This window comes from Alexandromys fortis, unplaced genomic scaffold (genome assembly GCF_014885135.2).
Source record: "Alexandromys fortis isolate MF-2015 unplaced genomic scaffold, M_Fortis_MF-2015_v1.1 scaffold_197, whole genome shotgun sequence".
Lineage (NCBI taxonomy): Eukaryota > Metazoa > Chordata > Mammalia > Rodentia > Cricetidae > Alexandromys > Alexandromys fortis.
The window spans coordinates 1,275,464-1,303,093 of NW_026068072.1; the positions used below are offsets into that span (position 1 = coordinate 1,275,464).

Sequence of the window (27,630 nt, forward strand, 5' to 3'; positions counted from 1 at the left end):
GGCTCCTGGGAAACAAGCACGCACTAGAACGGGTTGAGCATTGCAGGCGCTTAGTCCCAAGAATGACTTTGACCTTCTTAAGATGGCGTCTCGACCTTACTACAGACACCAGCCCTCACGACTTCCGCTATGGCCGCCACTTCCGGTTCAAAGACCCAACAACTGTCTAAGGTTGTAACAGAACATACGTTAAGATAATGAGCCTTTTCCCCTGACAGTAACTTCTAGGGAAATATAAAAAGATTCTCCGCGGTAGATATTTTACGGGTTTCCTGCGTCGTGAGGCCCTCCGTGCCGCTTCTGGTGGGGATGAAGCGGAGTTTTGATCAGGCGGACAACACGGACAGCCCGATGTTCGCCGAGCTTCGGTGAGCGAGGGAAGACCCGAGAGTCGCGGGCTGCGCAAGATGGCGACTGCGGCCGCATCGTCTGCGTCCGAGCCGGAGGTTGAGCCCCAGGCCGGGCCTGAGGCCGAGGAAGAGGAGGATGAGGCGAAGGCAGCTAGTGTGGAGAGGAAAGCGCTGTCCCGCGCTGTGGCCGCCGAGGCGGCCAAGACCAAGGAGCCTGGGTGGGACCTGCAGCAGGAAGGCGTGAGCGAGAGCGACGGCGATGAGGAGGACGCCATGGCTTCCTCCGCCGAGAGCTCCCCCGGGGAGGACGAGTGGGAGTACGACGAGGAGGAGGAGAAGAACCAGCTGGAGATCGAGCGGCTGGAGGAGCAGGTGGGCTGGAGTGGGCAGCGGGCTCCTCTTGGGTCCGCAGACCTGGCCCGCCCCCTGGTTCTCCGCGGCATTGAGACCTCTGAGGTCGCCAGCGCGCCGTCACCCATCGTGTCTCCTGTGTCCGCCCGGCTGTGCGTGCCCAGTGTTTTGCTTATGTCGTCCATTGAATTCTTACTCAAAAGTAGCGTTAGTCAGGTTTTCACTGCGGGAAACTGAGGCTTGTGGAAGGGGCTCTTACACAAGGTTGAAAGTGTTTCTTGTTTTAAACAGATCTCAGGACGTCCACTTTCCTTAAAATTTCAGTTTGTGTTTGTATGCATGCACGTACAAGGTTGTCTCCTACTATGTGCGTTCCGGAGATTGAACTCTGGTCGTCAGGTTTGGCCGCAAATGCCTTTACCTTGGCTGCCCTGGAACTGGCGTTGTAAACCAGGCTGGCTTCGAACTCACAGAGATCCGCCTGCTTTTGCCTCCCAAGTGCTGGAATTAAAGACTAGCCACCATGCTAGGCTGGTTTTTTTTTTTTTTAAACATCCCCTCCCCATTTTTGCGTTAGGGTCTCTCTGAAATAGCCTTGACTTTCCTGGAATTCTGCCTCTGCCTCCTGAGTGCTGGTGTTAAATGTGTGCACCACCACAGTTCTGGAATCTAGGGACATGGCATATAAGCCTTATTGAGATGGCTTTAATAGCTCAGGAATGTTGCGGACATCTGCCCTGCGGTCGGTCACGAAGTCTCTCAGGAGATGGTTGCCTTGGCACTCTACAGTTTGGGCTGTGCTGTGCCAGCATACGGAGATGCTATTATTTACAGACTTTTTGGTTTGTCAGCGGGAACCTTTCCAAACGTTCAAGTCTCAGTGTGGCATCCATCATCTGTGCAGTCTTTAGAAGGGTTTGTTTGTTTCTGTAGCCTAGTCCCCGTGCAGTAGCCCCCTTCTCTCTCTCCCAGCCTAGGGCACCTTTCTGCTGTGTTTCTGTGGGTTTAACTATTTCAGAAACTTCATGTATAAAAGGCAAAGTTGATTTGTGTGCGTTACACTCTTGCTAGTCTTGTTTCTAAGGATTTGTAGATTAATCTATGCAGTCTTGGCCTGTGTTTGGTTGTCACCTTTTCCTTCCCTTATATCGTTAATTTCTTTTCCTTGGCTGTCTGAGCTTTAGACTCAACTGGTGTGGTTTTAGAAGGTTCTGGGTGCGTGCCCACTAGGAATCACTGGGGAGCAGGCTCACAGGCTAGGCTATGTCTTCCTTCTCTTGTTTTGGTAATTAAAAATTTTAAATCATGATTGGGTGGTTATATCAGACATTTTCTACATCACTGTTTTCCCCTTTATCTGCTAAGTGGAAAATTACACTGATTAGTTTTCTGCCTCAAACCCCCCTTTCCACTTCAGATTGTGCTTGACACAGTATGCATTGGTCCCTTCCCTTTGCTGGGCAGTGCTAGGCTGGATATGGGTGTTTCGCCCTGACTTAGCCTTGTGCTGTAAGGATGGGCTAGGAAGAAAGCTGCATGAGCACTCGTGCGGGGTGGCCGTGGCAGTGCTGTCTCCTGTGGGAAAAGGACAAAGGGCTGGCGGCACGGAGGTGGAGGCTGAGTGCTGGGTGTTGCCTGTGTGCAGCTAGCTTTAGAAAAGCTTCCTTTCTTCCCCCCTCCGCCCCCTCTTTCCTTCCTAGATTTGTTATATATACAGGTGTATCCCTTCAGGGCAGAACAGGCACTAGATCTCATTACAGACAGTTGTGAGCCACCATATGGTTGCTGGGAATTGAACTCAGGACCTCTGGAAGGGCAGCCAGTGCTCCTAACTTCTGAGCCATCTCTCCAGGCCCCCCACACCTTTTCTAACAAACATTTGATGGTGTGTCTCTGCTTCGCTGTGGAATGCCGCAGGTTTCAACATGCATGTCCTTGGTGGCTGATGTGTTGAACACTCTTCTTGTTTGCTGTCTGTATGTCCTGAGGAAAGTGTTTTGTCATTGTTTTCTTTTCCTTTTTTTGGGGGGGGGATAGGATATCTTATGTAGACACAGCTGACCTAGAACTCACTGTGTAGATTAGACTGGCCTCAAACTCACAGAGACTTGCCTGCCTCTGCCTGAGTGCTGGGGTTAAAGGCGTGCACTACCACATCTGAGCAATTGTTTTCTCCTTGAAACAGTATTTGAAATAGTATTTCTGAAAGTAGCCATGGCTGGCCTTGAACTCAGTCTCCCCCACACCTGCCCTTGCGGTGCTGGGACTGCACTGTGCCTGACTCGTGGTGCTCAGTGGAGTGTCTTCCACTGAACTGACCTAACTCCAGTGGAGGCTGTTTTTCTTCCCCATTCCCCCTCGTAACTACTGTTTTCGGGTCAGATAGTCTTAATCGTATGTTTCTTCCTTACATGACTTAGAACCCCAAGGACACAACTCCTCGTGTCTCTGCTTCATTCTTTCAGGGTGGGTGTATGAAAACCATTCTTATATGCATCCTTTGTGTAGATGTGTAAGAGCTAAAAATATTTCCAATGTTTAGCTTGAAAAGTGTAACTTGCAAGTGTAAAAATGAGCCTTTATATACGTAGACAGCAGGCAGGCAGAGGGTCAGGACCACACCACGTGCTGCTCATTGCCGGTCTCCAGTGGCACAAGGGCTGCATTCCGGGGTAGGAGGCTGGTGGCCAGGACTAACCAGAGTGCACCAGCCCTCCTCAAAAACCAGTCACATGAGTCTGGAGAGAGGGCTCAATGGTGAAGAGCCCTTGACAGAGGACTGGAGCTTGGTTGCCAGCACACAGGTCAGGTGGCTCACAACCACCTGTAACTTCAGCAGGAGGTGGCCTCTGATGTCATTTACTCCCATGTATACATAATTAAAGAAAATATTAAAAATGAAAAACAACCAATAAACTATGAACATGGTGGTGTCAGTTAAGAATCAGCGCAGGCTGGAACAGTGGTGGCACACGCCTTTAATCCCAACCCTTGGGAGGCAGAGGCAGGTGGCTGGATCTCTGTGAGTTCGAGGCCAGCCTGATCTACAGAGTGAGTTCCAGGACAGGCTCCAAAGCTACACAGAGAAATCCTATCTTGAAAAACAGAAAACAAAAGAGACTGAGCCCAGGTGCTAGTGACTGGTCTGTTGTACTCGCTGTCTTGTTCAGGAGTTGATTTGTAGGCATGGGATGTGTGCCAGAATTGGTAGCTACAATCATATTATGGCTCCTTGCTGCCCTTACTTGTTCAGTAAAATGAAAGAATTCATATGACAGGCATACGTGCCATTTAGAATCCCCATGTACTGTACGGCTGGAGATTAGCAGTGCCCCCACTTTATAGATGGAGAGCTGAGGCAGAGGAGACACTGGCAGCTTCCTAAGGATGGTGCTCTGTCTCATTAGAGAGGGCCCACGGGAGGGAGCGTCCTGTTAGGATGGGAATACTTCTCACCCATCTTCTGTGTGATGGGGCAGGTCCTGCTTTGTTTACTTAGTGGCCTCTCAGGTAAATACCAGTTGTTTGGGGCAGATGGTGTCTTCTTTTACTGGAGGTGACGAATGCTGACTTTCCTCTTAGCTGTCTATCAATGGCTATGACTACAACTGCCACGTGGAGCTAATCAGGCTGCTGCGGCTGGAAGGGGAGCTCAACAAAGTGAGGATGGCCCGCCAGAAGATGAGTGAGCTCTTCCCCTTGACTGAAGGTAATGGTGCCGGGATGCTGTTGAACATTTCCTTTAATGTAATTTAACTGTACTGCGGTCTTGTTCCCATTCCACAAGTGTGTACTTAGCCTATGCTCATAGTGCCATGGAATTGTAAATTAAAATAACCATTTATTTAAATCTCTTTAAACTATCTTTATGTATGTGGACACTTTTGCCTGCATGTATGTATGTGTGCACCTGGTACACACAGGCCAGAACAAGGTGCCAGATCCCCTAGAACTGGAGTCATAGACAGTTGTAAGCCACTGTGTGGGTGCTGGGAATCCAACCTGGATCCTGTGAAAGAACATCCAGTGCTCTTAACTGCTGAACCACCTCTCCAACCTCTAAACTTAAGTTAAATTTAAATGCAAATGTTTCATTTGGGTACAGCAAGTGTATGTTTTGTTTGCTTCCACACATTTGCTTCTGAGAGACATACGTGCACTGAGCAACTTTGTGGCTGGGTCTTTGTTCTCATTTGCAACTGACCTTTCAACTCAGAAACCCTGGCCTTGGGTGAGTGTCTGTCCCATCTGCCTTTCCCAAAGTACAGCTCAGAGGAAGAGACCACCCTGCACTTTTCTAATGAGGCTTCTCACAAGCAGACTAAGCAAGCAGATCATGGTAGCAGTGGAGACTCAGTTTCCCACAGTCAGCTGAGGGCAGCAATAGTTCTTGCCTCCTGAGGACAGGTGTGCAAGGCCAGCTGGCTCTGAGTCATTAGATACCTGCTGTCACTCTTAGTGTCTTACAAGATTGACAGACAGATTGGGTGGGGATGTGGGCAAGTGCTGTGCAAAGGAGGAAGTGGCTGACATGTGACACCTTCCTCTGTGCCCTGCTTGGGCTTTGAGAACTGGGTCTCTGGGGACCTGGGAGCAGGTGCGGGTGTGTGCTGAGGTGTGCTGTTGTCTCTAGAACTCTGGTTGGAGTGGCTGCATGATGAGATCAGCATGGCCATGGACGGCCTGGACCGCGAGCATGTGTACGAGCTCTTCGAGAGAGCTGTGAAGGACTACATCTGTGAGTACTGGGCGTGGGCTGTGCCAGATCCTTGCTGCCTTGTGCTGCATTGTCAACTGTTACTAGGGAGTTTAGTTTTGGTTTCTTTGTGATATCTTAGTGCTCAATAGAGATTTTTGGGCTTAAGGCAAAATTGGAGAAATATTTATAGGAAGAGAGTAGATGCCTCACTCGGCATCTGTCTGGCCAGGAGGACTTACACAAGATTTCTAGGCTCCTAGAGTTTAGCTTGTATCTCTTGATTGAAACAGACTCTAACTCTGTAGCCCAGGCTAGCTTTCAGTTTGTGACCCTTCTGCTTCCACCTCCTGGTGCTGGGACTAAGGCATGAATGTCTGTCCCTCTGTGTCCTTTTTGTTATTGCTTTGAGGTAGGGACTCATCATATAGCTCAGCCTGGCTCTGCTTCAGCTTCCTGACATGGTGTACAGGTACATGTCACCACATCCTTGTCATCATGAGTCCCAAGCCAGCCTGAGCTACACAGCGAGTTCAAGGGCAGCTTAGGTTATAGAGTGAGACCTCCCCCCATCTCAAAGACTAAAAAAGATTCTAAAAAGACTAAAATGTACTTGACTTTGCACAGACTTTCCCCCAGTTTTAGACAACATGTTTGAGAAGAGCATTTAAACACTTTAGGCTGAATGGGGCTGTTTTCCTGTAGTCCCAGTACTCAGGAGGTGGGAGCAGGTGAATCAAGGGTAGCCTAGGGTACGTAGTGAGATGGAGACTCTTCTGGGACACAGAAGTGTTGTCTCAGAAAACAAACAAACAAAAAAAACCCATGAGAACAGTTCTTGGGTGCTAGCCTCATGATGACAGAAAAAGAACAGTTCTGCTAAAAGAGGCTGTGTAGCACAAATACTAAAACCCAGAGACCAGAGACAGAAATTGGAGTTCAACCTGAAAACCAGAAAAGCACAGCAGCCAAGCCACTAGAGAAGTTTTACCTCTACCAAGACTGGACGACCATAAATAAGCAGACAGAACCTCTCCTCCCATTTTATATTCCCTCTAGTGCTGGAATTAAAGGCGTGTGACTCCTTAGGACTGGAATTAAAGGTGTGGGTCACCACCACCTGGATTTGTTTCTGCTTTGATTTTGTGCAGCACAGGGTGACCTTGAACTCACAGAGATCCGTCCTACTGTTCCAAATCCTGTAAAGGTGTGTGTCATACTACTGCTGCCTGACATCTAGTGACTTTAGCTTTACCTCTGGTCTTCAGGCAAGATTTATTTATCAAAATACAAGTAATATACCACTACAAGGCTGTCGCCATGTGCCCTCATACGTGTGGTCCTCCTACCTCTGCCTCTCCTGTCCTGGGGTTACGGGTGTCATCACTACAGCCATCAAGGTAGGCTCATTGATTGTCACAGATATACTACTCTATGGGGAGAGGTTGATATTAGAGGCTCCACATGTGTGAGGGAGGGAGTTTCACAGGTGCAGGACAGGTAAGGCAGTAGGGGAAGACGTTGCATCAAGAACTCAAATCCAAGCTGGGTGGTGGTGGTGGTGGTGCATGCCTTTAATCTCTGCACGTGGGAGGAAGGCAGAGGCAGGCAGATCCTTGTGAGTTCGAGGCCAGCAACGCCTACAAGAGCTAGTTTTAGGACAGCCAGGGCTGTTACTCAGAGAAACCCTGTCTTGAAAAACCAGAAGAAAAAAAAAAAAGCCCTCAAAACAAAGAGTGGACATCCAATGACAGGGTCAGTGCTTTTGGTTCTGTTCTTTCCCTTTGGCCTAAAGACTTACAAGACTAGGGTCATCAAGTAAAACTCTAGGATCTGAAATTTTTGGACAAGTGACTCAGATTTATAACTACAGTCATTTAAGTATGTTAGTGGGTTTCGTCCTTCACACCCCTCCCCCCATCTGTCTTTTGCTGGGATCAAACCCAGGGCCTTGCATGACTCCACACTCTACCTGTTCTGATTTAACTTAGTTACATATTGTCCCTGTGTGCCTTCTGTGTAGTCAGATCTCTGTACTGTGCTTAATGGGGGGTTCAGCCTTGTGGGAAACTGGGGCGGTTGTTGGCAATGGTCTCTTTGCACAAATGAGCACCTTTTGGTGGGCGTGTGTTTTGTTAGCCTTGGGTGATGCTGGGACATGTTATGAGCTGAACTTACAGATTGCTTCTCCTTTTTAGGTCCAAACATTTGGCTAGAATATGGCCAGTACTCGGTTGGTGGCATTGGTCAGAAAGGTGGCCTCGAGAAGGTTCGCTCTGTGTTTGAAAGAGCCCTTTCGTCTGTTGGCTTACACATGACGAAAGGCCTGGCCATCTGGGAGGCTTACCGAGAGTTTGAAAGTGCCATCATGGAAGCTGCTCGGGTGAGTGCCCAGGTCTCTAACCCAAATTTGCAGGAAGTATTATTTTGAAACAAACATCCAAGAGTTGAACAGTTAACCCATCCACCTTTGCCAGTCTGTTAAGGAATGGACTGTAACAAACAAAGTCAGCAGTCTTGGCAGAGCGAGTGATTCTCTTGACTTGGATGTAGTTGACTTCCTGATAAGTTAAAATAAGATTGCTTTAGTTATATGGCTGTAGGTGAGCGTACAAGATCAGTCGTGTATGCATGTTTATGTGCATGCATATTGTGTGCGTATATCTTTGTATCGTGTTTGGTGTGACCAAGGGGAGGTTTCAGACAGATGGACAGACAGCTGTCCTCTCTGTGAGACCCTCTGTGGTAACGATTGGAGCCTGGTGGGTCACCACAGGCCATGCATTTCTGATCTGGAAATCAGGAATCCAGAGTGCCTCACCTTCAAACTTTTTGAGCACTAACTGACACCAATGGGGAATTTAGCTTGTGAACTCATGTGACAATGTGTCACAGCTCAAGCATTGTACAAAGTGACTTTCAGGTTGGTGTACAAGGCACTCATGCTTAGACTGTGCTTCTGCATGCCCAGACTGGGCACCACATCTTGTTGATGCCTGTTCTAAAGTCTGGGGAAAGTATGATGGGTGAAGCATTCCTGTGTGAGTGGAGTCACCTCGGTGACTTCCTAGTCACTCCCTGTTCTCAGTTTGCAGAGGGCCAGTGACAGTGAGTGCAGAGTGAAGCCAGAGCCTGTGCTCTGCAGTGTCTGTTCCCTCTGGACGGAGGCCCAGGCTGGCTCCCAAAACCTCCTGCTGCCTCACCCTCCCCACCCCGCCTGACTTTCCATTTTGCCTCTGTTGTGACTTTACCACACTGTGCTTCCCCAGGAGTCACTGAGCCTGCCCCCTGCCTCATGCTACCTTCCAGATCCTTTCCCAGCCTTCTGTCTTGGCATCAGCAGTTCCCCACTGCTGTGACCCTTAAGTGCTTTGCTGTGTGATACTTAGACTCTGCACCTTGTAGTCATTTGGGTTTCTTTCTTTTTGCATTTTTATTGTGTGCATGTATGGTATATGTGGGGGTCAGAGGACAACTTGGGAGTTGGTTTTCTTCTACCTTGTCGACCTAGGGATTGAACTCAGGTTGTCAGGCTTGCTGGCAAGCACCCTTCACCTGCTGAGCCATCTCACTGACCCCAACAATATGATGATACCTCCTGTATAAGACATCGTAGACTTTTTTTTTTTTTTTGGTTTCAAATGTCTTTCTGAAATAGAAGGAACCAACTCCTGTCCTTTACCACCAATTTGCTTCTTTAGCCCATAGCTGCCTTCCTTTCCCCTTCTGACTGGGAACAAACCTTTGATTCACAGCTGGAGAAAGTCCACAGCCTCTTCCGGCGACAGCTGGCGATCCCACTGTATGGTAAGAGAAGCAGACTTGTCAGTAACCCGCGCTCTGTGCTCTGCTAGTGCCATTGCCCATGTCCTTCCCCAGTGTCCTGCAGGGCAGGCGTTCTTCTGACTGGAAAAGTCTGTTAGGCGTTGACTTATGAGAGGCAGGGGCAGGGGAGAGACACTGTTTCCTGGAGCTCAGCAGCCACATCTCCCTATCTCCCTACTTTTAAGACATGTTGGAAAAGGGGGACATGAACACAGCCCTCCATTTTTTGGTCACTGTTGGCCAAGAATCCCACAGCTGGTCTGTCTCTGCATGTCAGGGGCTTTGTGTCACCTCCTCAGTGATTTGGTTGAGGAGTTGATTATAGGCGTTCATGTCTCAATTTCTGGAGCTTTGCTTAGGTCTCCCGGGGGTGAGCTCATTTTGGCAAGGCTTCAGCAGGGGGTTTGGGCAGTGCCAGGAGGCTTTTCCTGTGTGTGTGGGTTGGCATTGCCTTGTCTGTTGGCAGGCCTTGCTCAGAATCTTGGGGCAACTGCTTGAGCCCCTTGATCTCCTCTTCCTTCCTGGCTCCTTGGGCTGCAGTTCTCAGCCAGGCTGCTCTGCTGTTAGGGTCCTTCACCTGCACTGAGGATTACAGTGGGACACACCATGGATGTGGGTGGGATTGCAGGAGCTGCTCTACAGCACATGACCAGCGTGTGATCGTGGTCTCATGGACCGAGGAGCTGGTAGGGTTGTCTGGCCTGTTGTTTTGACATGTCCTGAGGCCAAGTGTGGGTTCACAGAACTGGGAATCAGAGCAAGAGATAGATGTGGGGTGGGTGGGTGGGCATTGGAGTCTTCTGGCTTTTTTTTTTTTTTATGTTGGTAAAACTCAGTGGCATAACACATGGGCTGAATCCATCTTTCCATAGAAATGGAGGCCACCTTTGCAGAGTATGAAGAGTGGTCGGAAGACCCCATACCAGAACCTGTACTTCAGAGCTATCAGAAGGCACTCGAGCAGCTGGAAAAATACAAGCCCTATGAGGAAGCGCTGGTGAGTGCTCTGCTCCTTGGGGAGCCTTCCTGCAAGCCTGCCTCTTATCCATAGTGCACGTTAACAGTCTCTTTAGTTTGTCTTACTGTGCAATATGCAGAGCGTATAAATGTCCTAACAAAGTACCCACCACCCAGGTTAAGAACTAGAGCATTGCAGTGCCCTAGGAGTCTCCCATGTGCCCTTCTCCGATTGCCTCTTCCTCTCTCTCCCTTGAGGTAATCACTTTGATGACTTTTGTGATAATAATTCTTCCTCCCCTTCTGATAGCTGTTCTTCTGTGAATGTACCCATAATATAACTCTTGATCCTGCTTGTTGGACATGGTATGATGATTAGACTGTGTTTCCTTCCCTAGTGTGTTTGTAGGTTTGGCTTATGTCGTAAATGGGTTGTATGTGTGTCTGTACACACAGAAGAGTTTCTTTAGCATATGTCAGAGGAGGGAACTCACTGACCACAGTGCTTTGCTACAGATATCCCCAGGTGCCTGCACCTGTGCCAGCAGTGACAGGGCCCTCAGCTGCACCAGTTGATTTTGGCATTGCTGAGTTTCGCTTGTTCCACAAGTTAGGACTGGAGTTTCGAGTTTCCCTTGATTGCTAATGGCAGCACGTTTGCTCATGTTTGTTGGTCATGGAGTTCATTTTGTGAAGGTTTCAGCATTAGAAGTTGCAAAGTTTTTGTTTTTTCCTAGTGCTTCTTGGGAGGCCTGACTTGATCCTTCCTTATGGCATCTTTTTGCTTTTGAGTTACTGTCTTTATTGGCACTGATTTCATCTTGAAGCTTTAACCTGAACTTCCTGTTTGGGTTTTCATCCAGTGGTAGCGGGTAGTAATGATCAGAGTTTGTGGAGAGCCATTTGTGGCCCTGATTATGACAAATGTGTCCCTTGCCACAGCACAGGGCCACGACGTGACTAGGAGTTTGCTGCGGCTCTGCCTGCTTGTGCTGTCACAGCACTGACCGTGGCTCCTCACTGAGCCCGTTTCCCAAGGGGTCTTGGCTTCCTTCAGCGGTTGGCATGTCCGTCAGACCTACACTCAGCTTGTCAGTTCTGTTAAGTGTTTGAATTGCTCTTGCATAGATGTGTGGGTCAGTTTGAGGGAGTTCCTGTCTCCTGGCATGTGAACCCTGCAGATCTCCGAGGTTGTGGTAGCCGTGGGAGAGCACCCACTGACTTAAAAACTGGTTTTCTAGTTGTATTTCCTGATGTATAAGAATGCAATTGGTATTTCACATTACTGGTTTTCTTTTTCATCTCCTACATTTGCTCACATGGGAGTGTTGGTCTTTGTCTACTTTATGTTAACAGTGTTACTTGTAGGCAACATTTACCACACACGTCACTGTTCTCTCATTTTCTTGAATTATCTTGCTTTTTGGTTTGACCCTTCAGACATCATATTTACACTGTCTCAGTCGCTGTCCACCAGCACTGGGGGCAGTGTCTCAGACAGTCTGTGCGTGCTGTTTTCTTTGCTCTGTGTTTCTTTTATCTTAGCTCTGTATCTGGAATCTTGCAGCTTGAAGTTGAGTGTGTGCTGTCTCTGCACCCAGGATTCACTGGCAGCAAATTTTCTCCATTTTGTATCCAACAGACTCTGTCTTTGTTTTCCCTTTTGACAGCTGTTTTTTTCGGGCTATAGCATTGCACTGATGTGATGTTCTTGGCAACAGAACACATCTCTGTCTCTTGTTTTCTGTTGTCGCAGCCAGCTCAGCTGTCTGTCACAGACTTGCTTCTTGGAAGGTAATCATTACTGTCAGATTTTAATCTCTCAGTGGTTTGATTTGATGTCCTGTGATCTCATTACCTTAGGTGGGGCCGGCTGCCCTGTCTCTTTTTTGAGCTTCCTTAGGCATCTTGATTCTGTTTTCAACATCTTTCTGAGTAAGTGGCCAAACTGTGAGAGTTAGGCTGTGCCAGTTCTGAACTGAGCTCTGCTACTTACTAGCTCTGATTCTTGGTGAGTGCTGAGCTTCCCTGGTGTAGGATGAGGACAGTGCTGAGACCTGCCTCTTACAAATGTTTTAGGGATCAGATTGCTACAGCCAGCAGAGGCTTGACCAGGAGTAGGCGTTCTGCCTTCACTGGAGTCTGTCCTCTGTGCCCGTTTCTTCCATGCCAACATCTGTATTGGTGTGTGTGTGCTCTTAAGTTGACAAAGCTGTCTGTTCACTGTGGCCATCAGCAGAGGGTGGCCAAAGAGAAGACGGGCTGAAAGAGGGTTAAGAGGGTTCTGTCTTGTGTTGTGTTGGTGACACTTAGCCTGACCCCCTCTGTCTTTGGCCTGCACCTTGTTCTTCTGGCCATGTTTTGAGTGTGAGCCCTTGACTACACCACTCTAGGACGGTCATTAGCAGCTGTGCTGTTCTGTGTCTGTGGTCATGAGTGCTTGTGAAAAGGGCTTTGATCCTGGTGGCAGGAGCCTGGTCTACAGAGGCTCCCTGTGCTCTCAGGACACAGATCTGTCCTTTTGTGGGCGGTTCTGAGCAAGAAGATGTGACTGTCATCCTGGGTTAGCTGCTCTTGCCAACGTTGAATTATTTGAAGATGCTTTCTGAGAGTGTCAAGCATTCAGATTTAACAAGTGTGACTTTCCTGTGCCACAGTTGCAAGCAGAGGCCCCCAGGCTGGCGGAATACCAAGCATACATCGATTTTGAGATGAAAATTGGGGATCCTGCTCGTATTCAGTTGATCTTTGAGCGTGCCCTGGTGGAGAACTGCCTGGTCCCAGACTTATGGATCCGCTACAGTCGGTACCTAGTAAGATACGTGCTCCAGTTCTGTGTAAGGAGGTGGCCGGGAGTGGCATGCTGTCCCTCTCTGCATTGTCTCCTTCTGTCTCCCCCTTCCTTGCTTTTGATGCTATTTTAAACTTATTGCCAGCTCTAGAATTTGTGATCTTCTAACTGAAGACTATAACAGGCTCGCATTTCATGTTATTTCATTATGGAAAAATTTTAGACGTGAAAGAGATGGTTAAAGTGAAGCCTCCCTTACACACCACACTGCTGGCCTTCGCAGCAGTCGTAAGCCTGTGTGGTTGGCTTTCTGGCTGACTTCATTGTATCTTTCCCTGCTGTCCCCGTCTGTGTTGTTCTCCACTGCTACCTCAGCATGTACATGAAGCGTCCTTCTGTGTGAAGGGCCCCTGTGAAGTTCACACATCAGGGTTGTGTCTGTGGGCCGTTTGGGGTTGCTGGCTCCCCTGCCCTGCCCATCTTGCACTCCCCTGGTGATTTCTTCCTTGAAGAAGCCAGACCACAGCATTCTTTTATTTGTGTTTTTGTCTTCATTTCTTTTGAGACAGGTCAATATGTAGCTCAAGCTGGCTTCAAATGTGTGACTCTCCTGCCTCAGCCTTATAGTTGTGTGTGTGTGTGTGTGTGTGTTTTGTTTTCCTCTTGGGCCCGCCACCCAGTGCCCAAATAAATACACAGAGACTTATTGTTATTTATGAATGCACAGCCTTAGCTTGGCTTGTTTCTAGCCAGCTTTTCTAACTTGAATTATCCCGTTTCTCTTTATGTTTTGCCTCTGAGAGTTTTGCTTTTTCTTATTCTATATATCCTTCTTTCCTTCTTGCTCTGTGGCTGGCCGTGTGGCTAGATGCTGACCCCTGGCGTCCTCCACTCCTCCTTTTCTCGATTCTCCCTCTTCTCTTGAGCCTAGATTTCTCTTCTTACTTACTCTCCCTGCATGCCAGCCCTGCCCATTTCTCTCCCCTCTGCCTCACTGTTCACCATTTAGCTCTGATCAGTCAGGTGTTTTAGGCAGGCAAACTAACACAGTTCTACAGAGTTAAACATAATGCAACATAAAAGAACGCAACACATCTTTGCATCATTAAACTAACAACGCAGCCTCCTGAGTGCTGAGATGACAGGCACACCTTGTACATTCCTACCTTCACAAAAGACATTTCAAAGAAATCTCTTCCATCGGTTGGCTGTGCTGGGAGTGTCTTCCTGATGGTCACCCATGACCAACTATCTGACAGAAGCAGCTTAAGGGAAGTGGCTGATGGGATGCTGTCCTTAATGACGTGGGGCTGTGGTGATGTTGGCGTGAAGCGCGGTGATCGATGGCGTGGGGCGTGGTGATTGATGGCGTGGAGCGTGGTGATGATGGCGTGGGGCTGTGGTGATGATGGCGTGGGGCTGTGGTGATGATGGCGTGGGCTGCGGTGATGATGGCGTGGAGCGTGGTGATCGATGGCGTGGAGTGTGGTGATGATGGCGTGGGGCTGTGGTGTTGATGCTCTGGCAGTGACATCTGGTTGCAGGTTTTAGTTAGGGATTCAAGAGTGGGGTACAGGATGGGCGTGGGGTTAAGCTATAACTCTTAAGGCTCTCGCCTCTCTCACTGACCCACTTGCTTAGCTAGGGCCTGCCTCCCCCAAGTTTCACAGCCTCCCAAAATAGTGCGATCACCTGGTACTGAGTTTTGGGTCATTAGCCTGTGGGGGAGTTTCCATGAGTCGCTATTACTGAGGAAGTCTTACAGTTCTGTCCTCTCACTCTGGGATTCTTTGTCACAGGATCGGCAGCTGAAAGTAAAGGATTTGGTTTTATCTGTACACAGTCGTGCTGTGAGGAACTGCCCGTGGACAGTTGCCTTGTGGAGTCGGTACCTCTTGGCCATGGAGAGACATGGAGTGGACCATCAAATTATTTCTGGTATGAACGTTTATGCAGGAGAATTTCTAAGTTATTTTTTTGGAAGGTTCTTCTCTGCAGCTCGCTGTGGAGCCTAAGCTTGCTGGGATGACAGGCATGAACCACCGTGCCTGGGAGCTCTAGTCTTTTGTCCCAAATGAGGAACAGAGCTATGGCAGTCTTGAGCCAGCGCCCCAGGGCCTGTCTTGTAGTGGCAGATGCTGTGTGGCTTCTTGGCGCTTTGGCCTCTAGTACTCAGTGAATTTCTTAGAAGTCATGGTCTGTCTTGTCCGACCCGGACTCTCACTGTGGTGGAGACCCTTCTAGAGCACAGTGCTGGAGGGGAGCCCCCACAAACGCTGCATTTGTACTTTTCCTTCTTTGGTGTGTGGTGCTGGACCTACAAATGCTGCGTCTGTACTTTTCCTCCTTTTATGTGGTGCTGGGATAGACACCCACAGCTTATGCATTTATACGTGTATGAGTCACACATTTGTGAGTTTTGATGGCTTTATTTCTTTTTGAACTGTCTAGTGAATATTGTGGGTTTCTCCATTGCAGCAACCTTTGAGAATGCTCTGAGTGCTGGCTTTATCCAGGCCACTGACTATGTGGAGATTTGGCAAGTGTACCTAGACTACCTGAGGAGAAGGGTTGACTTCAGACAAGGTAGAGTGTGGACCTCCTCAGAACTGAACTTGGTCTTCATGTCCCCCCACCTCCCTCCCTCGTGTGTGTGTGTGTGTGTGTGGCCACAGATGAGCTTTGGGTTCTGTTTTTTAGGAGCCATCCACTGATTCTAGGATCTCATGGTTGACCCTGAGCTTAAGTTTTGCTGGTGTGACTGCGATCACAAGAGACCTACTTGTCCCACCTCCCCAGCAGTGGCATGTGTCACCTCAGTGGCTTTTATAACTCTTTGTTGTTAGTTTGTTTGTGAAACAGGGTTTTTCTGTGTAGCCCTGGCTGTCCTGGAACTCACTCTGTAGGTTGGCCTCGAACTCACAGAGATCTGCCTGCCTCTGCCTCCTGAGTGCTGGGATTAAAAGCATGTGCAACCTACCACTGCACTGGCTTTTAACTTGGGTGCTGGGGATCAGGTCCTCCTGCTGGCATGGCAAGCACATTATGATTGAGCCATATCCATCCACCACACTCCCCCTCCCCCTGGCCCCCTAGCAGCAGCTGTACTTTTTTTTTTGTTTTTTCTATAACTTTGAAGCCTGTTCCAGGAACTAGCTCTTGTAGACCAGTCTGGCTTCAAACTTACAGAGATCCACCTGCCTCTGCCTCTGCCTTCTGAGTGCTGGGATTAAAGGTTTGTGTCACCACCGCCTGGCTCTGTACTTTTTCTTAACACATCTTTGGAGTTATATACCTGTTCTTCAAGCACATTGAGACTGGGAAAGGGTTGGTGAGTGACCTACCATTAGTAACATTTTTTTTCTGAAGACTTTAGTAATTTCCAACCTAAGTCAGGTGTGGAGTAGAAAGGTGACAGTCCTTGTGTTTGCTCTGGTTACTGGTGGCCGTGGTAGCCTCTCATTTTTACTGGTTATTGGCCTTTGTGAGCCCTGTTGCATTTCTTTCTGTTGCTGTAGTGAATGCTCTGACAAGTGCCCAGGGGAGAAGGCACAGGCCAGCACAAGGGACTCAGGGCTGAGGAACTTAGAGCAGCCACCACAGGACATTCACAGTGAGAAGAGGGGAGAGCACATAGCCCAGGACCCCAGTAGGGACGGTGCCACCCACCTTGGGCAGGCCTTCCCACCTCAACAGATGTCATTTGAGCTCATCCATCACAGGCATGCCCAGGGATCCATCTCCCTGCTGATTGTAGGCTCTGTGGAGTTGAAACTGACCACCACAACCCCAAATCTTTTTTCCAATAAGATTACCATGTTCTTCTAGATCTATTCACTGGATCCCTGCTCCAAACCAGAGGTCACCTAGAAAAAATCTACACTTTGCCAGACTGTTTCACACAGCCGCTGTGCCACCTGCCTGTCCCTCCTGGGCATACCAGTGTTTCTCTCTGCCACCACACCTTTGGTTGTTTATTACTGTGAGAGGAAGTGTGACTGAGGTTCCTGTGTCCATAATGGATCTTGGTGGTTGTGGTGGCTTCATGGAGTTCCTCTACCTTCTCCAACAGACTCTAGCAAGGAGCTGGAAGAGCTGCGGGCCATGTTCACACGTGCTCTGGAGTACCTGCAGCAGGAGGTTGAGGAGCGTAAGTTGCCAGCCTGCTGTCTGCCCAGTTACCTTGCTTGTTCTTGCTTGCCAAACCTCTTCCAGCCAGGGGCGCTTGCTTTACGTCCTCCCTAATTGTTCCCATTTCATTCTGGAAGGTTTCAATGAGAGCGGAGATCCAAGTTGCATGATCATGCAGAGCTGGGCTCGAGTTGAGGTGAGCATCTTCACAGACCTGCCATGCCCTCCTTTGAAGGCTTTGGTTAAGTGCTTCGTTTGGCATTCATGGAAATGGGGGTGTGGTCTAGGTGGTGAAGGTCTCGTGTTTACCTGGCATACTGTGCTTAATTTGTTTTCCTGGTGAAGATAGTCCCAGCCCGTGGCTGTGTAGCAACAGTGCTGGCTCTAGGTCCTTCCCTCACTGCTACTTGAGTGTGTACTGAGTGCCTTCTGTTGGCCAGCGCTCTGTGGGTGCAGTGAATGAGCTGGTCTCTGCGTTCTTAAGGCTTTCACCGTGTCCAGCTGGACTGTTTGGGCAATAGAGGGCACAGCTGGGTATCCTGAGCCAGAAACACTGAGCTGAGTAAGGAACCCCCTCTTCACCAGCTGATAGAATTATAAAATTCCAATCTTGTTCCGTGACGGGAGTTGGGTGAATGAAACCAACCTGTTGGGTAATTCTGTACATTTGCAAGAGCTGTCAGCAGAACTTTTGTCTTTACTCGGGGTACACAGGGCCTCTCTGTGCCGCAGGTTCTATCTGAGCCTCGGTTTTGTGCAGACCTGTGAGGCTCACTACTGCAGAGCCGGGAGCCAGGCTTCAGACCTGTTACTGCTGGAGGGAGGCCTGGGGCCTTCAGGGATCTGTGGGACACAGTCATGGGCCAAGAAGGAGTGTTTTAGGCATACCTGTGTGGATATTGCTGTGAGAGGGTTCTGGGCTCGTCCCAGGTGATCTTGTTAATGTATTTTAGGCTCGCCTGTGCAATAACATGCAGAAAGCTCGAGAACTCTGGGACAGCATTATGACAAGAGGAAATGCCAAGTATGCCAACATGTGGCTGGAGTATTACAACCTAGAAAGGTAAGTGACCCAGGGTAGCCGACATCTGTACCCATTCTTGGCTGAGCTGACTTGTGCCTGCTCCTTGGGGTGGGTGCCCTCCTGCCTCTTCCTTTAGCAGGGCCTGTGCCTGGCAAGCCTTGAGAACCAGTGTTTAGTGTGTGAGTTTGCGGCGGGGGGTGGGGGGGTGGGGGAGTGGTTCCTCTAGCCATTAAGTCCTTCTAAGCTGATTGTATTTTTGTTTTGGATTTTGAATGTGCCTAATTGGACTCTTGGGGGAGGTGGTTTTTTATTATTATATTTTGTATAGGAAAGCTCAAAGCACTAAAAGAGAAAAGAAAAACATCAGATTAGCTAGTGACCGCTGTCTAGACTTAGTGTCGTTCATGCTTTGGGGTGGGCTCCTTCATGATGTGCTTGTAGTGTGTCTGCACTCTGACCATTCTAGGTTATTCTAGGTTATTAGAATCAGTAAACTGTATCCATTGGGAAGATAAAAACCATGACCTTGCCTTTCCTCCTTCCCTCCCAAGATTGAGACTGCACAGCCCAAACTGGCCTTGAGCTCAGGGCCATTCACCCTGAGATGTCAGGCGTGAGCTACACTGCAGTTGTCTTGACTAGCTGTTTGATTCAGTGCATATTGAAAATCCCCAATATTTCTTCTTTTTCTTTTTTTGGGGGGGTGGGGCGGTGGTGTTGAGACAGGGTTTCTCTGTGTAGCTTTGGAGCCTGTCCTGGAACTTGCTCTGTTAGACCAGACTGGCTTCGAATTCATTGAGATCCACCTACCTCTGCCTCCCAAGTGCTGGGATCTCTGTGAGTTCGAGGCCAGCCTGGTCTACAGAGTTCTAGGACAACCAGAGCTACTTAGAGAAACCCTGTCTCAAATAAACAAAACAAACAATGGGTGGACATTTGCCTGAATGTTCATCTGTGCATTACAGTTGTGTTTGGGGCCCTCAGGCCTGAGAGGGCGTCAGATCCTCGGGAGCTGGAGTTAAGTCATTGTGAGTTGGGACACTAACCTGGGTCCTCTGAAAGAGCAGCCAGTGGTACTCCTAACATTGAGCTGTGTCTCTGAACCTGAGCCTGACGTTTTGGCAAATGTATTTATTATAGTTACCCCTCTGCTGTGCTGTAGTTTTTATTGCAGGGTGAAAAGAAACTGGCCTTGCAGAGATGGGAAAGGGAGAGCCTCGAAGCTTTTCAGATGAGGTTGCTGTTCTTTCATGACAGCTAATCTCAACAGGGCCAGATGGCATGTGGTGTCTGAAACCATGCTAGCGAGCTCTCTGGTTTACAGTATCTGTCTTTCTGCCCCTTGGCTTGATAGACCTTAGGCCTGATGCTGTAATTTTGTGATGTCAATATTTTCCAGTAAGTATCATCCTTCGGTGTGCACAGGAGCTCCTGTGCATTTGCTGTGTTGTCACACAGCACTAGAGAAGCATGTGCTTGCTTTGTCCTGAGTCTCCATTGCTTTTCTACCATCCATGCAGTCACCAGCGCTGTACAAAGTGTTCTCACTCTGCAGACCTCCTGAGGCCTTGGGTGTGTGGGTCACAGCCAAAGAGCCACTGTTTTGAAGGTTTTGAGTATGCTGATACATCCATTCATTTATTTATTCATACGTACATACATACATACATGTAACCGGAGAGGGGAATTCCTCATCACATACATACATACATACATGCCAGTGTGGTTAGCATATTTTAACATGTTAGGATAAAACCTGACTCAGAGCATGGAGTTAAACCATCTGGGTTTCGGGTGTACAGAGCCCTCTGGTGGACTGCAGAGACTTCTTGAGGAACTAGGTCAAGGTGCATTCAGTTGATGCATGGTTCCCTCCCATGTGTACAGAAGGTCTGCTTAGAGGCTCTTGTCTGAGGAGCATTTCCTGGTGCACCTTCCTGGCCAAGGGAAAGTGTGCATAGAAAAAAGTCTCCTCTTGCAGCTGCAGAAGCTGTGGCAGGAGAGAAAGGCCCCAGTGCTCCCGAAAGCCGCTGTCTCCTCTGTAGTCAGACCTCTTCTGTCCCAGCAGCAACCTATTCACGGTCTTTACCGTGGGCCTTCATGATGTCTGTCTGTTTTCTGCTCTAGGGCACATGGTGACACGCAGCACTGTCGGAAGGCTCTACACCGAGCTGTTCAGTGCACGAGTGACTACCCTGAGCATGTCTGTGAAGTGTTGCTCACCATGGAGAGGACAGAAGGTGGGACCCTGCCTCTGCTTCTGGCTTGAGTGTGGTCCTTTGGCCAGTAGACTTCAGTGAAATATGTGGCCTGTAAGGGCAGATTGGCGCCTGTGTGGGAGTGGGCCTCAGTGTGCAGTCACAGTGGGCTTTGGCACACTTCTGGCTGGCCTCATTGGTTAGGACCAGTCTCAGTCCTAACCTCAACCAAATGGGACAGCTGCTCTGTGGCCACGAGGATCGCGCATGAGAACTGATGCTCTACTTGGAGAGGCAGGGCTCAGCATGTTCTTTAGTTCTTTGTGGAATTTTAGATCCTTGGTGTTGGTCTTAAACCATAGTAGTAGAACTTGGGGAGACAGTGTGGATTTCTCCATGGGCATCTATCTGGATTGGAATGTGAGCCTGAAGCCCGCAGATGAGATTCGACAGAGCTGCTGGCATGGGGGAATAGCTCCCTCGGCTCTTGAGTTCCATGTGCCCTCTGCTTTGGAATGTTTTATAGTCTTTACCCTCAAGAGCCTGTAAAAGTTGGCTTTTGGTTTTTAAGTCTCTTTGGAAGGAGGAGGAATCCATAGCAACCCAGAGGATTATTGGAATTACAGAGTGGCAGCCTGGTGACGTGCATGGCCGTAAAGCAAGAGCGACTGCAGTTCTGGTGACAGGAGCTCTCTGCTCTGGAGCAGTGGCTCAGGGAACACTGGCACAGCTCAGAATTGAGGGGTCAAAAAGCTCTATTCTTCTTTCTGTCCAGGAACCTTAGAAGATTGGGATGTGGCCATTCAGAAAACAGAAACTCGCTTGGCTCGCGTGAATGAGCAGAGGATGAAGGTGACAGTGATTGATGCTTCTGAGGCTTTGGGACTGCACCACTCCACCCCCTTTGTTTGCATGAATGTCTGTGCGCCTATTGTGGGCAGTCCCCAAAGTGGCCAGAAGAGGGTGTCAGATCCCCTGGTTCTGGACTGTCTGTTGTTAGCGCCTTATGGGTACTGGGAATTGAACCTGGGCCCTCTGGAAGAGCAGCTGCTGCTCTTAACCATAGAACCGTTATCTCTCCTGGCCCTTACTAAGATACTGACTAAGCAGCATCTGGGTCAGTATTTACACTTACCCCTTGCCATCTGTAGACTCACTTAAAACCTTCAGCTTAACAGGGTTGACTGTATTAGATCAGATAGAGGAGCCTTGGGCATGTAGGGCCTTGTGGAGCCTTGTGCTTGGGAGCTGTTGGCACTTGATGGCTACTGGAGAAGGAGCTTCAGTTTCCTTCTAGGGTACAGCCTGGGATAGATTGCCACACTCCCTCCACAGGTTAGACTCAATGGTTTAACAGAAAGAAAGAGCAAACGAAGTGGAGGGAGATTTAGTGGCCAGCATCTGAGAAGAATCAGAGGGGGGCGGGGGTGTGTGAGAATTTGATCAAAATGCATTGTATATATGGATGAAATTCTTGAAGAATAATTTTCTTTTTTTAAGGAGCCACGGTAGGCCTGTGAGGGAACATGAGCATCTCTGGCTTTATTATGACCTGTGAGGGATTTTCTAAGTTGGAGGTGGAAGACCCACCTTGAGTGTGGGTGGCATCATTTCATGGCCTGGGCTCTGAAATGAAAGGAAGGACGCGAGCTGAGCATGGCACGCGGGCTTCCTTCTCTTGTCTGTGGATGGCACTAGCTGCCTGATGTTCCTGCCCCAACCTCTATACAACAGTAGACCTGTGAACAGCCTGCAGCTGTGAACCCAGATAAACCCAGTCTCCCTCTGTGGCTTTTGTCAGGCCACTCTGCCCCAGCAACAGGATTTTTTTTTTTTTTTGCTATGTTATGATTAAAGCTATTGAAAGTATATGAGTTATGAGTCTCCTCTTCATATGATCTTGTGTTGTATGAAGAGGTCAGTCTCCCCTCCACCCCCTTTTAAGGTCCTGTCTCCGCACAAGCCAGCCTAACAAGGCATCCAGGAATGTCCTGCCCTTTTTTCTAGGCTGCAGAGAAGGAAGCAGCTCTTGTGCAGCAGGAAGAAGAAAGGGCTGAACAGCGGAAGAAGGTGCGGGCTGAGAAGAAAGCTCTGAAAAAGAAGAAAAAGACTCACGGTGCAGGCAAACGCAAGGCGGATGAGGAGGATGAGAGAGAATGGGGCGAGGAGGAGGAGGAGGAGGAAGGTAACACTAACCTAGCCAAGGCCTGCACATGCAGCACAAAGAACATGTCTTCTTAGCCGTTCAGGAGTGGTCTTGATTTCCTCAGGGCGCGCACACACTGATATCCCAACTGTGCTGCCCCGGCACAGTCAGGATTCATGCCATTGAATCACCTGGTCACCATCTACATTTCTCTCAGTGGTGGCTCTGTGGTAAAGTCCCAATTGAAAATCAGTGTTCTGTGTTGCTTCTTAAGGAAAAATGGTAGAGGATGTTCGGGCCCAGGTCATGTCTGCTGGGGGAATGCAGAAGGCACTGGCCAGTTGAAAGAGTTAGAAACATCCTTTGTACCAGTATTCAGAGTGCATTGTGGGGTGTTCGGTCACCTGTAGGCTTCTATCTTGCCTTCAGGTTCTGTTCTCCCTGGGTCACGTGGGAATTGTAAGAGAGGGACTCTGGGACTCCTGACTTTCTGTGCAGTTATGACTGGACGGTGGAGATTTATGTTCTTGCTTCCAATTGTGTCTTTGCTGGCGTGTAAATTGGGCCTGCACATTGTGGGGCCTGGTGGCCGTCTCTTTTGTACCCAGTGCAGTTTGTTTGTGTTGGGACATGCTTGATGCAGAATGCGTTAGCTGCCTCTGCTTCTCTCTTGAATGTCTGCAGAGCAGCCTTCCAAACGCAGAAGGGTGGAGAATAGCCTGGCCTCTGGAGTGGCTCCGGCCATGGAGGAAGAAGCGGACTCCTCTGGGAAATGTGTAACGATAGACGTGGCTCCTCCATCCAAGCAGAAGGAGAAGGCAGCCTCCCTCAAGCTCGACATGCCCAAGGTGGCTCATGACAGCAGTAAGGACAGTGTCACCGTCTTTGTCAGCAACCTGCCCTACAGCATGGATGAGCCAGAGGTGAAGCTCAGGCCACTCTTTGAGGTCTGCGGGGAGGTGGTCCAGATCAGGCCGGTCTTCAGCAACCGTGGGGACTTCCGGGGCTATTGCTATGTGGAGTTTAAAGAAGATAAGTCAGCCCAGCAGGCTCTGGAGCTGGACAGGAAGACTGTGGAAGGAAGGCCAATGTTTGTCTCCCCTTGTGTGGATAAGAGCAAAAACCCTGATTTTAAGGTACGTTTTGGGGAAGAGGTGCCTTTAGGGGGGGCTGTCAGAGGGACGGTGCTCAGTGCCAGGACCATGTTGCAAGGCTTTTGGGCTCAGCTGCTCGGAGCCTCCTCTTGGTTTGGTGGTGGATGTACTTAGTGTATGGAAAGATGACTGCTTTCCCTCGCTGCTCAAGAGCACGGCAAGAGCAGCTCCACCTGTGCTCAGTGCATGGCTGTTTTTCTGGTCATTTCACAGAGATGGTGTGTCTGGTGGTTTTGTTATTTAAGTCTCTGAGACCAGATTTGGCTCAGGGCCGTCTGGCAGGGACGGACGCATATGCTGGAGTGTGCCTTCCTGAACACTTTGCCTCTCCTGCAGGTGTTCAGATACAGCACCACCCTGGAGAAACACAAGCTTTTTATCTCGGGCCTGCCCTTCTCCTGCACCAAAGAGGAACTCGAGGACATTTGTAAGGCTCATGGCACTGTGAAGGACCTCAGGCTGGTCACCAACAGGGCTGGGAAGCCAAAGGTCAGTGGGGTACAGGCAGACTTTGAGTTTCTTGCTGAAGAGTGACCATCGTGGGCTTCCCTGTCCTCTTCTCCCCTCTGCCCTGTTAGAACTTTTTGTGACACATTTGGGTTCATCTTTCAATCTCTGACTCCACCCACATTGGAGACTTAGTATGGTGGGAAGAAGAGGCCAAAGGATAGTGACCGTGTCGGATCTTGTTTGTGTCTAGCTCATCTCTTGCTGGGCTTACATGGTTTCTTTCTATGGGGTAAGCACAGAGAGGCTTTTCAAGCTTCCTTCCAGTCAGTGATGGCCCACAGGGCAAATGGTTAGACTGGGGGCAAATCTGTAGCCAGGATGGTGGCATTAGGGAGGTCACTGCTAATGGGTGCCTGCTTACCTCAGCTGCTCTCCTGAAGGAAGCCAAGTCCTTGACATCTGAGCCAGCTGTGGATTTTACCTTTCAGGGCCTGGCCTATGTGGAATATGAAAACGAGTCACAGGCATCACAGGCGGTGATGAAGATGGATGGCATGACCATCAAAGAGAATGTCATTAAGGTCGCAATCAGCAATCCCCCTCAGCGGAAAGTTCCAGAGAAGCCAGAAGTGAGGACAGCACCGGGGGCCCCGATGGTACCCCGACAGATGTATGGAGCGTAAGTGTCTGCTTCTGTTTGGTGCAGATCTGTCCTGACCAGTACTGAAGGGGGTCGGGGTGTCATATCTGGAGGTCATGGAGTTGGGTCAGAAAAGCTAGGACCTGCTGCTCTGAGTGGTCTCTGGTGTCCCCAGCCTAGCAAGTGTTACTGTCTGCAAGTCTGTAAAGGGAAGCAGCCCTGGTCACACCTTTTCTTGGTGGCAGTGGGGATGGAATCCAGGGCCTTCTGACTGTTAGGCAAGTATTAGGTTCTAGTGCTGTGATAAAGACGTGGGAAGAAAGGGTTTATTTGCCTCCCCACCTGCAGTCAGTCTGTTGTCAAGAACCCAAGACAGAGCCCTGGAGGCAGAAGCTGTGGAAGAATACAGAAAGTTACTGCTTCCTCTCCGTACCCTGCTCAGCCTGCCCGCGCGCACGAGCGCTCGCTCTCTCTCTCTCTCTCTCTCTCTCTCTCTCTCTCTCTCTCTCTCTTCCTTTCTCCTGTTATAAAGTGATTTTTATTAAATTGATTTAAACATACTGTAGGTCAAATAATATTTTCTGAAGATAACAATTATGGACTTTAAAGCTTGACATAAAATTAGTAGCTTCAAAAGTGTTAGTTGTATTTCCCCAGCAACAGCATCTTTCAGCTGTGTAGAAAGATAGAACTCTAGGCTGGAAATGATTTAGTCCGGTGTCCTCATTCTGTGAGGAAACTAGACCTGAAGATTAAGTGATTTGCCCAAGCTTACATACCTAATAGTAATAAAGCTAGAAATCAAACCAGTTTTTCCTAAAACTAAAAGTCTATCAGCCTGCTTTTTAAAATTTTGTTTTGTTATTTACATTTATTTTATGTGTTATGAGTATCTTACCTGGTTGTATGCCTATGCACCACATGTGTGCAATGCCCACAGAGGCCAGAAGAGGGCACAAGACCCCCCAGGAACTGGAGTTAAAAATGGTGGTTAGCTTCCTTATGGGTGCTGGGAATTGAACTTGGGTCATCTGTTAGATATACTCTTAACCCCTGAACCATCTCTCCAGCCCCTCACCCTGCTTGCCTGCCTGCTTTCTTTCATTTTTAATATTGATATATTTCTTTATGTGTATGGGTATTTTACCTGCATAAATGTCTGTCTTCCATGTGTGTATAGTACCTGTAGAGACCAGAAGAGGGCCTTAGAACTGGAATTGCACAAACCCCAGTCCTGGAAGAACAGCTAGTGCTCTTACCTGCTGAGCCATCTCTCTAGTCCTAGCCTGCCCGGGGATGGCACCACCCCCAGTGGACTGGGCTCTCCAGCTAATTAATGATTCATCATTTATTAAAAAAAAAAAATGCTCCGCTGACTTGCACACAGGCCAGTCTGATGGAGGCATTCTTTCAATCAGTGCTTCCCCTTCCCGATGACGCTAGTTTGTGTCAAGTTAACAAAAATCTAGTCTGCTACATTCTTAGCTTTTGACAAAATTTTGAGACAGGTCCTTAGCCTTCTGCAGAGCTGGGGTCACAGGCACCCAGCTGAGGTGAGCTCTGATGCATTGCATAAGCATGTTGCCTTTGTCACTGATCCATGCTCACGACAGAACTGGAACCACATGCATAGCAGGCTGCAGTGGCAGCTGTCATCCCATAGAGACTGTGCTGTTGTCCTAGATAGAAGGAGCTGACAATGCCAGGCTCTTCGTGGTCTGAGAAATGGCAGCCACTTTGTCACCTGTGACTTAGCAGAGGGTACTCCATGTCAGTGCCCTAAAGGAGGCGGCTTATTCAAGTGTTCATCGCTTCTGGCTAGAATCAAGGTGAAGGGTGTCTCGTGGTTTCTGTGCTTTCTCTTCCTGGTGTGAGGTTAGAGCTCAGCCTCCTGCATTCCTGGTCAGTCATAGTTCCTACCGTTTCCCATCTTCTGACTTGGTCCAGTAATCCCAGCTGTCTCACAGTCCAGTTGGGGCTATGAATCTGCGCTTCTAAAGGGTCATTGTGTTTGCTCTTTCTAGGCGCGGAAAGGGAAGGACCCAGCTTTCTCTTCTTCCTCGGGCTCTGCAGCGCCACAGTGCTGCTCCTCAGGCTGAGAATGGCCCTGCGGTGGGGCCAACAGTCGCCTCCTCCGTGGCCACTGAAGCTCCTAAGATGTCTAATGCTGACTTTGCGAAGTTGCTTCTGAGAAAGTGAAGAGGACTCTGATATATGGGAAATGCCTTACTTACTCCTTCATGCTGGCCAGGAGGCCACCATGGGCCCTGGAGACAGAAGGGCTGGGCACGCCTGTCTCTGACGGATTCTCTCATGTAGACGGAAGGAAAAGCCTACATTGAGCATGGTGGCGAGGAGTGTTCCCTCATATTGAGGGCGGAAGCCAACTGCTTTATAGGCTGTTCCCAAGGTACTTCAGTGTCCTAACAAGGGGGGGCTCAGCTTTTGACACCCACTTGTCCTGATACTTCACCACCTCTGGCCCGTTTTCTACGAATTCCCCTTTGCCCCCCAGCCCTGCAGAGCACGAGTACCCATCGCTCTTTAAGCCTAAAAGATAAAATGAAAGATGCTTGTCACTCATCAGATGACCTCTGTAGTAAAGTGTGGGTGGGACATTGCAGACAATGCATTTGATGGGCTTTTGTCCAAAGAGGCTGTGTTTTGTTTTGTTTTGTTTTTTATAATGTATCTGTAATTGACACCTCAACTGTTTCATGTTCCCTGAAGCGGGATGTCTGTGACATTTGTTCATAGAGGAGCTCGTGTTCCGCCTGCTGTGGGCCATTTTCTTTGCCTGGTGACTGGGGGACCTGTGTCCTCTGTCCAGACACTTGTGTCTAAATGCTATGTCGAGTGCATAGTTGACTTCCCCCACTTAGCTTTGTTTATTAAAGTGAAGTTCTCTAATCGCAGC

General features: G+C 49.0%; 1 protein-coding gene across 3 annotated transcripts; it reads left to right on the forward strand.

Annotated features, from left to right (window-relative positions):
* The first annotated feature begins 359 nt into the window (after positions 1 to 359).
* Positions 360 to 27,628, forward strand: Sart3 (spliceosome associated factor 3, U4/U6 recycling protein). Of its 3 annotated transcripts, none has more exons than XM_050121086.1 (19): positions 360 to 722; positions 4,284 to 4,410; positions 5,335 to 5,439; positions 7,596 to 7,780; positions 9,153 to 9,204; positions 10,095 to 10,219; positions 12,837 to 13,016; positions 14,770 to 14,908; positions 15,449 to 15,556; positions 17,043 to 17,120; positions 17,239 to 17,297; positions 18,055 to 18,164; positions 20,253 to 20,365; positions 21,099 to 21,175; positions 22,331 to 22,508; positions 23,154 to 23,605; positions 23,960 to 24,112; positions 24,562 to 24,752; positions 26,738 to 27,628. In XM_050121086.1, the coding sequence occupies exons 1-19, from the start codon at positions 408 to 410 to the stop codon at positions 26,910 to 26,912; spliced, it is 2,922 nt and encodes a 973-aa protein (XP_049977043.1). In that variant the 5' UTR covers positions 360 to 407; the 3' UTR covers positions 26,913 to 27,628. The 3 variants fall into 3 exon arrangements, with proteins under 3 accessions (XP_049977043.1, XP_049977044.1, XP_049977045.1); XM_050121087.1 differs by having other exon boundaries at positions 366 to 722; positions 12,837 to 12,992; XM_050121088.1 differs by lacking the exons at positions 360 to 722; positions 4,284 to 4,410; positions 5,335 to 5,439; ... (1 more) ...; positions 9,153 to 9,204; positions 10,095 to 10,219 and having other exon boundaries at positions 12,842 to 12,985.
* The last annotated feature ends 2 nt before the right edge of the window (positions 27,629 to 27,630 follow it).

What these genes read in the sequence shown, in the direction of transcription:
- Sart3 (XM_050121086.1), top strand. Translation starts at nt 408, where the DNA reads ATGGCGACTGCGGCCGCATCGTCTGCGTCCGAGCCGGAGGTTGAGCCC. An exon ending in TGAATGAGCAGAGGATGAAG is followed by an intron (nt 21,176 to 22,330) that starts GTGACAGTGATT and finishes CCTTTTTTCTAG; the next exon opens with GCTGCAGAGAAGGAAGCAGC. An exon ending in CCCCGACAGATGTATGGAGC is followed by an intron (nt 24,753 to 26,737) that starts GTAAGTGTCTGC and finishes TGCTCTTTCTAG; the next exon opens with GCGCGGAAAGGGAAGGACCC.